The 11888-nt window shown below is 39.0% G+C and overlaps 1 protein-coding gene across 2 annotated transcripts in view; it reads left to right on the top strand.

Moving 5' to 3' along the window:
- Positions 1-1925: 1925 nt before the first annotated feature.
- Positions 1926-11888, top strand: part of RADX (RPA1 related single stranded DNA binding protein, X-linked) — an 84589-nt gene continuing 74626 nt past the window's right edge. Inside the window, exon 1 of one of the 2 annotated variants that reach the window (XM_051827222.2) lies at positions 1926-2756. In XM_051827222.2, coding sequence (XP_051683182.1) covers positions 2114-2756 — 643 coding nt within the window. In that variant the 5' untranslated portion in view covers positions 1926-2113. The remainder of the gene's footprint in view (positions 2757-11888) is intronic. The other variant, XM_002720172.4, reaches the window with a different exon arrangement.

Raw genomic sequence — 11888 nt, 5'->3', positions numbered from 1 at the left:
TCTTGCTCTCCGTAGAAAGAGTGTACCGGGCCAAGACCAAACACTCAAATCACACCAAAGGCCTTCAGAAAGTTTATGGAAAATGCATATTTTGAAGAATGATACCTGAATTTCAAAAGTTATTCCACCCAAAGAAACTTTTATCTCTCATTTTCCACACACTTTCTGAAGTACCCTCCCATACACAGAATAACTTACATATCAATAATGGCAGTGTTCTTCAGCGTAAGCCGTGAGAAGTTTGAACGAACCTCAATACAGGTATCCCCAGTGGCCTACAACTCTGCCTGCTTCAATGTAGACTTCATAAACAGAGAATAAAGAATGACAAAATAGCCAGAGGGAATGAACATAAACAAACCTAGCTCAAAACCACTTTGAAAGATTTATTTATTTGAAATAAAGACTGAGAGGGAGAGAGAGAAAGAGGTGGGAAGGAGAGAGAAAGAGAAAAACAATCTTCCATCCTCTGGCTCACTTCCCTAATGGCCACAACACTCAGGTCTGGTCCAGCCTAAACCAGGAAGCAGCAACCCTTTCTGGGTCTCCCATGTGGGTGGCAGAGGCCCAAGTACATGGGTCATCTTCCCAGGCACATTAGCAGAGAGATGGATGGCAATCAGAGCAGACAGGACTTGAATCAGAACGCTGATAAGGGATGCCGGCCTCAAAACCAGTGGTTTAACCAGCTGTGCCACAACACCAGCCCCATAACCATTTTTTTAAAATACTTTTTAAAAAAGTATTCTATTTTAAAAAGTATACTATTTTAAAAAGTATTCTGGGGCCTGCGCTGTGGTGTAGTGGGTAAAGTCGCTGTCTGCAGTGCCCGCATCCCTGGTTCAAGTCCACATCCCCGGTTCAAGTCCCGGTTGCTCTGATTCTGATCCAGCTCTCTCCTATGGCCTGGGAAAGCAGTGGAAGGTGGCCCAAGTCCTTGGGCCCCTGCACCCACGTGGGAGACCCGGAGGCTCCTGGCTCCTGGCTTCAGATTGGTTCAGCTCCAGCCGTTGCGGCCATCTGGGGAGTGAACCAGCAGATGAAAGACCTCTCTCTCTCTGCCTCTCCTCTCTCTGTGTAGCTCTTTCAAATAAATAAATAAATCTTTACAAAAAAGTATTCTAAGGACATTTACTACCTTCCATGTATACTAGCATATTTAGATGTACTTAATAAATATTTTATTCTTATTTCTGACTGTTTTATCACTTTTTCACATTATATTTATTCCAGACATCGATCTTGCGTTAAGAAAGTTTCTGAAACTCTATATTCCAGCTATATGTTAAACCAGGTATTATGTTAAAAATAATGCATTTCAAATAGTCCAATCTAAAGGCAGCTCTTTGCCAAAGCAATTCTACAATTTTCTATTTTCATTTGCACGTCATTACTCATTCTCCCACACTGCACTCAGGGAACCACTACAATTATGCTAATACTCACAGCAATAGTAGCTAATGTTTATGAGAACTTTTTGTGCTAAGGCCCTTCCTGAAGTCTGTGCATACATTATCGGGTTTTGTTCGTATCACCAGAAATCAATGTTACACATTCATGTATATTAATCAACTCTAAATTATTTTCTGTTGCTGGCCCAAGGCTCAAACCCCCAACCCCGCCCCCAGCTCTACTACCTGCATCGGGCTCCTGCCCACTTTCTCTTTTCTGCCACCTGCAGGCATCCCCCTTTCCAGGGGAGCCAGGAGCGCTCCTTCCCCTCCCACTTGCTTTGCCATGGGAACCGCGAAAGCCACCGTTTCCCCACATCCCTTGCCCCGCCCCCCGCCCCCCGCCCCCCTCCCCTCCCTGAAGGCAATCTGGCTCGCACCAGATCTGACGCCGGGCTACGCGACCTGCACATGGGGCTGCCTAGCAACAGTGCCGCCCAATCAGAAGCGCGCCGGGCAGGGGACCAGGCGAGCGAGTAGGTGCGCGCGAGTAGGTGCGCGCGCACGCGTTACGTTTTTACGGCAGATAAACCGCGCCAACAGTCTCTCCTGAGCCGCGGTGGAATAGCAGTCGCCCTGAAAGCGCGCGGTTTTTGGGCTCCCGGCTTTGGGACAGGGAAAACTAGCTTTTGGGACTGAAGAGGGTACAGAGTTAGCTCACGATGTCTGACGAGTCAGAACAGCCTCAGGAAGGCCCCTCAGGTGCCGGACTAGATTGGTCGAATCTTGAGAGAAATCGGGCTGGGGTCCCGGGAGGGGTGATTCGAAGGGCTCGTGGTCAAGGGTGCATGTCCTGGATCCAGAAAGTTCTAGAACAGATAATAGATTCACCTCTCAAGTGGGTCACCCCAAAGGAGGTGGCTTTTGTCAGCGTGCTGGCCGTCCAAAGATACCTGTTAGAGGAGGAGCCAAACGACACGGTGCGCGGGGGGCCCCTGTACTGTTACGATGTGACCATCTCGGACGGGGTGTATCAGGAAAAGTGCTACCTAGATCCGAGCCTGAACTCTCTTGTTTATAAAAATATTCTTAAAGTTGGCATAGAAATGAAAATTTCCAGAGTCTCGTGTCTTTACAACGAGAAAAGATTAGGCCAGGGGATCTTGTGCATCGATAACGTCCAATGTGGGCGGACTTTGGACGCGATTTCTTTAGAAACTCCCTTCAGAAATAGAGCGCATGGGGTCAAACCCGAGAGGCCCTTGAGGGGCGGGAAGAGTCATTACCTGGCGCTGTGGAATAACGAAGACCCCTACGGAGATATCTGGTTAACTGACAAGCAGCCCAAGGAACACAATTTTACAAGTAAGTAATTGGAGGGAACGACGGGGGGTGGGGGGGATAAAACGGAATTTGCGGATGTTTGGCTAAGGGAAAAAGAAACGAAGGCGCTTTTTGTGGTGTTAATTACAAGCCTGGAGTGGTAGTAGACAAATTTTCTTCCGTGAGGAAGAGAGAGATGCTATGCTAATGACATTTGCGCGGCTCCTGTATTGGTTTGACCGCAAAGTGGCCATTCAGGAGGTGTCTGACTACATCTTAAATTCCAGCTGGCGCACGTACTGATGTGGAAGTCATTATTCCTCAGGTACCCGTTATCCATTTGGATACGGTGGAATTATTGTTTCGTTCACGTTTCAGTCATGGAAAGCGCGCCTTGTGTCCGTTGAACAGTCTATAGATTTGATTTTTGAATAAAAGTTTTAAATATTTCCAGTTTTGGCATGTGTTAGCTCTTCATTCAAAAAGGATGTTCTGTGATGTATTCCTTAATAATTTGCTTTATTCAAAACACCAGTTTTATGTCTGGGTGTCACAGTTGCGTAAATATCGCTTTCTGAATGTGGGATTTTGTGGGAAGGCTTGGGATTCTCGTTTTCCTATTTCTTATTGTTTAGCATGACTGGTTCTGATCTGAGAAGTGCAATTTTTCCGTGTCAGAAGTAGGAAGTCAAACCTGAAAATGCCAGCTCCTCATCAACTGCTTTAAAATGCCTTTTCTCCTATAAGACATGGAATTAAAGGGGAATGGTAGTGCTGTGGGTATAAACACATATGCAGCAGGAAGGAAATAAAATATAAAAGAGAAAATAAAAAATGGAAGGAGAAAGATTATCATTTTCTACACTTATTGCTTCTAGTCCTTTTTTTTTGTTATGTTGTCACGGTGTTAAGTCGTAGATGGCTTTATTAAGATGGATAACCTCAACAAACTTGAAAATGAAAGAAGAACTGGCTTAAGAAAGATGCAATTGTAGTCATATTCACTTATAAGGAGGAAAAGATGTTATAGAAATCTGTGGCCAAGGATGATTTAAAATGTAAAAGCAAAATGGTTCTTTCCCGAATAAAATACTGGATTAATTTTATCTCAAATGTGGAATAAGGCAATTGTGCATTATTACTCTAAATATTGATCTGTTTTGTTTTTAGAATTGAATATGTAAGTGAAAAATTGGTGCCCTAGGAGAAGAATTAAAAGGGAATACTGAAATAATAGTATTTTAGTTTGTTCTGATTGTGAAAGTAAGATCTATTCATTTATCAAAACCATATTTTTATTACAAAAGGCAGTGTCCATGTGCTAAATAAAAATCCAAACTGTTTATTTCAAAATATAGTGGGTTAAAAATGTGAGACCCAAGTATAGTAAAACACTGGTGGCAAAGTCTGTTGTTCAACTGTGAAATTCTTTTGAGTTTACTGTATGTTTAACATTGTTAATAAAATTTTGGCATGTAGTGAAAAACCTTTTTCACATTTACTCATGCCTTTAACTTACCTCTCGAAATTCCAGACTGTCAGTAGTTTGGTTTGTATCTTTAAAAAAAAAAAAAGGCATCTTTCATTTATATCCGTACATACAGTATTCCACAGCATAGATGTCTGATAATTCTATAATCATGTCCCTGTCATTAGATAGTTCATAACTTCAGGCAAAATTAATTTTTCATATTAGAAAACTGTGCTGAAATCATTAGGATATATGCATATTTTTGTTGATTTGAATTTTACTTTTGAGTGGATGAATTTTTAGAAGTGAACTTGCTAGCTTAAAAGATTTGAATTTTTTGAATTTAATAGATATTGACAAGTCATCTTCAGAAAAGGTTATGTTAATTTACATTCACCAATATATGTCTGAGTGTGCCCATTTCCCCATATCTTACTGATTTTAAATTATATTTAAAATCTTTTTTTTTCAATCATGGAAAGCGCGCCTTGTGTCTGTTGAACAGTATATAGATTTGAACTTTGAACATAAGTTTTAAATATTTGTAGTTTGGCATGTACTAACTCTTCATTCAAAAATATGTTCTGATTATGAATTTTATTAATTCAAACTATTTTTATTAATTTAATTAATTTAAACAATTAGTTTAAAGAATTTTTATTTTACTAATTTAAATAGTTTATTTAAATAATTTGTTTGTTAATGAGTATTGAATCTTAGTGTGTTTTGTACTTCAAATTTTTTTCTCCCATTCTGTTCCTTTTCTCTTCATTTTGTTTATAGCCCACTTTTGTGCTTTTGAAACTTTTTATTAAGATACAACTTGCACACAGCAAAGTGAAAATTTTTAAAATACAATTTGATAAGTGTTTACATTTGTACGCATGTGTGAGCACCCATAATCAAGATGTAGAACATTTCAAGCACTCTGGATGACTCCCTCATAGTCCTTTCCAATCAATACATTCCCTGAATGATAACTCATACTGTGACCTTAAAGGTATCTTTTTAAAATCGAGGTTAGTTCATGGCACTCTCCTGCCTGAATCTCTCCAGTGGCTTCCCCTCTTGCATTTACACAGCAGTCCAGACTCCCTAACAGGGTCTAAAGATTCTGCAGCAAAGGTTAGCAAACTTTTTGTAAAGATCAAGTCAGTAGAGTGCTTGCAAAAGACACACCATTCTTGGGTTCTTCTCCAAAGTTAACTCCCTCAAAAAAAAGTATATAGATAGATAAAGCAAGCCTCAGAAAGGTTTCCTCTTATTGTAAAAACAAGTCTGTTGGTGTTCTATTGCACAGTAGGGTAATAATATTTAACAGATAGCATACTGTGCTTGTCTAATTAACTAGAAGAAAGACTTCTGAATGTGTGCAGTACAAAGAAACCTTGAATATACAAAGCGAAGGATGCTACGTATCCTAATATGATCATTAAAATGTATGCATGTATCAAAATATTACGTTGTACCACATAAAAATGTACAATTACTATTTGTCAAAAGAGTTTTAAAAAAAAGAGCCAGTCAATAAATCATTCATTTTCATGGAACATAGGGTCTCCGTGGTAACTGTTCTGTTTTGCCACTGTGTAAGGAGAGTAGCCATAGGTGATATGTGAATGAAGAAGTCTGGCTTTGTTCCAATAGAAATTCATTTACAAAAATGGGGAGCTGGCAGGATTTGGTTTGTGGGCTATAGTTTGTTGACCCCTGCCCTATAGAATCCAGTTACTCACCTCTCTAACTTCATCTCTTATTCCTCTACTCCATGATTATATTCTAGCAATACCAGCCACCTTTTTGATCCCCAAAGTACCTGCCTCAGGTACTTTGCACCTGCCTTTTCCTCTTTTTAGGAAGCTCCTTCCTAGCCTCAGGTTTCAGCTTAAATATATATATATATATATATATATATATATATATATATAGTAGAAAGTGCTATTTAAATAAGTATTCTCTTCACATTTACTCTATTTACATCACCCTGCAAATGCCCTTCATAGAATCATAACACTCTGAAATTATTTTATTTGATTGTTTTCATTTTATCCCCATCTGGTTATATAAGAGTTGTGGCTCTTTTTTTCATTGTTGTGGGACATATTCCCTAGACTCAGAAAAACTTCTATCATCTAGTAGGCATTTAGTTACGTGTTTGTTGAATAAAGGAATGACTGAAATAAATTGTTAATATCAGATTCATATTAGCCTAGAAGAATGAGTTGAGCAACTTACCTGTTTTCCTGTGCTTATACAAAGTGTGCATTCATTAAAGATATGGTAGCATTTACCCTTTAAACTGCCTGAATCTGGTGTCTTGAGCCAGGATTGGGGAAGTGTTGGAATGACTCCTTTTCAATGGTTTGTAGAGAAAAATGATCAAACCAATATTGCTGCTTCTTGAGTCCATTTCTGAGAGTTGATATTTCACTAGGAAATCTCATTTCACCTCAATCTCGAAGTTGTACATGGTAATTCATATTTTTTAATCTGCCTTGTTGTGTCCTCTTTCATAGTCCTAATGTTTGTGTATTCACCTCTTCTCATGGTCAGCCTTGCCAGAGGTTTCTCCGTTTTATTGTTTTGTTTTCTTTTAAAGACCTGACTAACAAAGAAAGCTAGAGTGAGAAGATGGTTTCTACTTAATTCTGCCATCATCTTTAATTCTTGATACTTCTTTTATTCATTTTTTTCTTGTACTACTTTCTTGAGTTAAATGCGTGATTCATTTATTTCTGACAAAAGCTTTTAAAATTCTGAAATCTCCAAAGGATACTGCATTAGCTTTATCTCCCAGATTTTTAAGTGTAGGGATTTTATTGTTATTCATTACACTTATTTTCTAATTTTAATTTGAAACATCCGAAAGCTTACAAAAGACTTACTTATCAGGTATGAAATTCCTTTTTAAACCAGGCTTTTAAAATTTAATTCAGATATTCCATATCCTTCTTTTTAATCAATTTGCCTGTGTCTCTGAGAAGAGTATTGGCTTCCCTCTGTAATGATGGTTTTGTTTATTATATTTCTAAAAGTTTTTGCTTTAGATGTTGCTATAATTTGTAAAATATTGTGACTAATATCTTGTTGGTGAAATTTACCTTTTATCAATACGGAATTTGCCTCTTTGTTCTTTTTTGCCTGGATTCTGTTTTCTCTGTTAGTATTTACCACTTCTACTGTCTTTTTGGTAGCTGATAATGGTCCTTAAATGTGAATGGGCATGCATATCATACAGATTGCTGAGCCCGACCACCAGTTTCTGAAATATTAGGTCTGGGATATGGCTCTAGGATTTGCATTTCTAACAAGTTCATTGTAGTCAGTGATGCTGCAGGTACAAAAATGGCACTTGAGGGGCTGATATCAAGTTCTGGCACAGCTGGTTAAGCCACCACTTTCAGGGTCTTCCCATATCGCTAAGCACTGGTTTGAGTCTGAGACTGTTCTGCTCCCATTCTAGCTCCCAACTAATGTGCTAGGAAAATAAGCAGAAGATGGCCAGGTGTTTGCACCCTTGCCATTCACAAGGGGCTACGGGATATGGAATTTCAGTCTCCTGGTTTCAGCCTGGACCGGTCTAGCTGTTGTGGCCATTTTGGAGATAGACCAGTAGATGAATTTCCTTCTCTCTCTCTCTCTCTCTCTCTCTCTCTGGCACTCTTGCCTCTGCCCTCCTCCCCATTCCCCATTCGCCCTGTCTCTATAACTTTGAAATAAAAAAAAGAAATCTTTTTTTAAAATGACACTTGATTTCGATCCACTGGCCAAGGGCATGCTTGTCCATACCTTTATTTCCATTTTGCTTTAGATTTCTCTCTCTTTTTTTTAAAGATTTATTTTATTTATTTGAAAGACAGAGTTACAGACAGAGAGAGGTCTTCCATCTGCTGGGTCACTCCCCAAATGGCTGCAACAACTAGAGCTGCGCTGATCCGAGGCCAGGAGCCAGGAGCTTCTAACAGGTCTCCCACATTGGTACAGGGCCCAAGGACTTGGGCCATCTTCTACTGCTTTCCCAGGCCATAGCAGAGAGCTGGATCAGAAGAGGAGCAGCCAGGACTGGAACCAGCACCCATATGGGATGCTGCCACTTCAGGCCAGAGCTTTAACCCACTGCACCACAGTGCTGGCCCCTACATTTCTGTCTTAAGAAGCATGTAGCTAAGAGCCTGCTTTTCGACCCAAACTAATTTTTTTTCTTTTAAGAGATGAATTTAATGCAATTAATGATGCTTGTGCCTATTTCTAATTTCCTACTTTATGTTTACTGTATTCCATATTTTATTTTTTTTTTGGCTTTTTTACTTTTGTAAGGCTTACAATATTTTTTTTCTTTTAGTGGTTCAGAAGCTATGCATTATTCTTGCATTCTCCTGGGGGTTGTATTCAATGTTTTAATAAAATCATTTAAACTTACATGTCTGTGTCAGTCTCCAGAATTACTCAGGATTTATACTATACCCCTCCTGAACCAAGAGAAAATATTTTGTGTTTTGTACATATTTCTGTCAGAATTTTTCCCAATTACTATGTTTATAAAATGAATTGATGTAATTTCTATATTTTCCTGGACTCAGGGACAGATTATGGTTATTGAGAGTAAGAGCTATTTGAATATTTTTAGAATTTCCTTATAAAACTCTGTGAACCGGCCAGTATTTTGGAAGCCAGTATTTGTGAACTTTTTTCATTTTCTTCCTGTTCCAGTTTCCTTCTGCATCTTCAGATAATACTAATAATTTATATTTCTCTAGAAGATTATCTATTTCACTGGTACTTTCAAATTTATCAATATAAAATCACACATACTGGTTTAACCATTTTCTCTCTGTATATAGTCAATCACATTCTGAATACCACATTTATTTTTGTTTTTCATGATGAATTTGCCAAAGATTTACCTTTTCATTACTTTTTTCCAAAGAATTAGATTTATGATTGCCATTTCTTTTTATTGTGGTATCATGTCTCCTATTTCATTATTTTTAGCCTTTTTCTTGATTTATTTCTGCATTTCTTTGATTTATTTTTTAATAGCATTTTTAAAGAGGACTCCCTAGAGGTTTCCCCCAGAGATTTTCAGGGACTTCATGAGGTCAAAACTACTTTCATAATAGTATGAATGCTTTACTTGCCTTTTTGCACTCTCATTCTCTTGTAATTTTACAGAGACTACATGCTGTGTGATACTAAAACAGACTGAATGCTAAAGATGAGTCTTTAACTGTCTTCTATTAAGCTAAATACTAAAGAGATTTATAGAAATGTGAAAGGGGCCGGCGCCACGGCTCACTAGGCTAATCCTCCACCTTGCGGCGCCGGCACACTGGGTTCTAGTCCCGGTCGGGGCGCCGGATTCTGTCCCAGTTGCCCCTCTTCCAGGCCAGCTCTCTGCTGTGGCCCGGGAGTGCAGTGGAGGATGGCCCAAGTGCTTGGGCCCTGTACCCCATGGGAGACCAGGAGAAGTACCTGGCTCCTGCCATCAGATCAGCGCGGTGCGCCGGCCGCAGCACACCGGCTGCGGCGGCCATTGGAGGGTGAACCAACGGCAAAGGAGGACCTTCCTCTCGGTCTCTCTCTCTCTCACTGTCCACTCTGCCTGTAAAAAAGAAAGAAAGAAAGAAAGAAAGAAAGAAATGTAAAAGAATGCCCTCTATTTTTGTTTTGAAAAATAGTCAAAAGTATGTTATTTGTTATTATACATATTACGTTTATTATTGTTTTTAAATGCAGTGATTTTGAAAAAATTATTTACTTTATAACATACTAACTATTGATATATAATATATATAAACAAAAGCTTTTCAAGATCCTCATTAATTTTTTTAAAGATTGATTTATTTATTTGAAAGTCAATGTTAAACAGATAGGAGAGGCAGAGAGAGAGAGAGAGAGAGAGGTCTTCCGTCCAATGGTTCACTCCCCAGATGGCCGCAATGGCCAGAGCTGTGCTGATCTGAAGCCAGGAGCCAGGAGCTTCCTCCAGGTCTCCCACGTGGGTACAGGGGCCCAAGGACCTGGACCATCTTCTACTGCTTTCCCAGGCCATAACAGAGAGCTGGATTGGAAGTGGAGCAGCCAGGATTAGAACCGGCGCCCATGTGGATACCGACGCTTCAGGCTAGGGCGTTAACCCGCTGTGCCACAGCACTTGCACCTAGATCCTCATTAATTTTAAAGCATGTAAAAGACTCCTTAGACCAAAAAGTTTAAGAATCACTGCTCTGTTTGTTACTGGTTTATATTTGATACCTAATTTATTTATTTTTATTCTTGTTTGAAAATTTACACATATATTGTTCCAACTCATACAAATTTCTCCCTGTCTATAATAAATAGCCTGTGATTTCTTTTTGGAGATATATTTTTTTCTATGAAGTTTGATTAAAAAACCCAAACTAGGAAAAATGTTAAATAAGCCAGGTTCTGATAACAACTAACTCTGGACCTAATTATAATGGAAACAGTAGTTCTTAGACTTCTGGTGTTATAAAAGCTGTTTAGCTCTTGAATTTATTCCTGCCAGTAAAAGAGGCATAAGTGCCTTTGTTGATCAAGAATGTTCCACTTGTTCAGATAATTCAAAGCTGATCTGCAATTTGACTCGAGTAAAAAGTAATCACTTAATGACCTCAGATCGACTATTCGGACCTGGAGTCCTGGGCTATTACTGTGTAGATGCTCTTCAATTTAGGAGAGGGTTACATCCTGATAAACCCATTGTACATTAAAATTTTCATTAGTCAAAAATACATTAATATGCCTAACCTACTGAATATCTTAGTTTAGCAATGCAGTACAGTGTATAGGTTGTTTCCCATCCTGATAGAGAGGCTGACAGGGAACTGAACTCACTGCCAGTGCAAAAGAGAGGGTCATACTACATATCACTAGCCTGGGAAAAGATCAAAATTTGAAATTTGAAGTGTACTGAAAGCATACTTTTACCCATTTTAAAGTTGAAAAATTGTGAGCAAACCATCATAATTAAGAGACTGTCTATATTAGGAGAATCTGGAAGGAAAATTACACAAAATATCCTACCTAATAATACTGAAAACTGTGTGTGTGTTTATCATATAGGCATAATTGTGAAATGCATTTGAACGCTTGTTTAAAAGAAATTACAAGTAGGATTTCATATCACAATAAAGACAAAAGTGAAGTTGCTATAGCAAAATGACTACTGGAAGTAATGCAAGTTCAGATTTTAAAAGTTGGGAATGTAGGTTGTAAGAAAGCAAAATGTGAAGAGAACTTCAAATGGAACCTCTCTTAACCCAAGGAATATTGAAACCAGAAGTATAGGTTAATCCTTTAAGATGATTAATAACTTTTTTTTTAAACAAAAAGGTTTTTTTAGATTTATTTTATTTATTTGAAAGAGTTACAGAGAGAGAGAGGTCTTCCATCCACTGGTTCACTCCCCAGGTGGCTGCAATGGCTGGAACTGCTCCGATCCAAAACCAGGAGCCAGGAGCTTCCTCTGGGTCTCCCATGTGGGTGCAGGGGCCCAAGCGCTTGGGCCATCCTCCATTGCTTTCCTAGGCCATAGCAGACAGCTGAATCAAAAGAGGAGCAGCCGGGACTAGAACCTGTGCCCATATGGGATGCCGGCGTCTCAGGCCAGGGCCTTAACCCACTGCACCACAGTACCGGCCCCTGATTAATAGCTTTTAAACAGTTTTTCTGCTTGCCAA

Source organism: Oryctolagus cuniculus, chromosome X, assembly GCF_964237555.1.
Source record: "Oryctolagus cuniculus chromosome X, mOryCun1.1, whole genome shotgun sequence".
Classification (NCBI taxonomy): Eukaryota; Metazoa; Chordata; class Mammalia; order Lagomorpha; family Leporidae; genus Oryctolagus; species Oryctolagus cuniculus.
The sequence above is the reverse complement of the archived record's forward strand: the minus strand, read 5'-3'. Positions and strand labels throughout refer to the sequence as shown.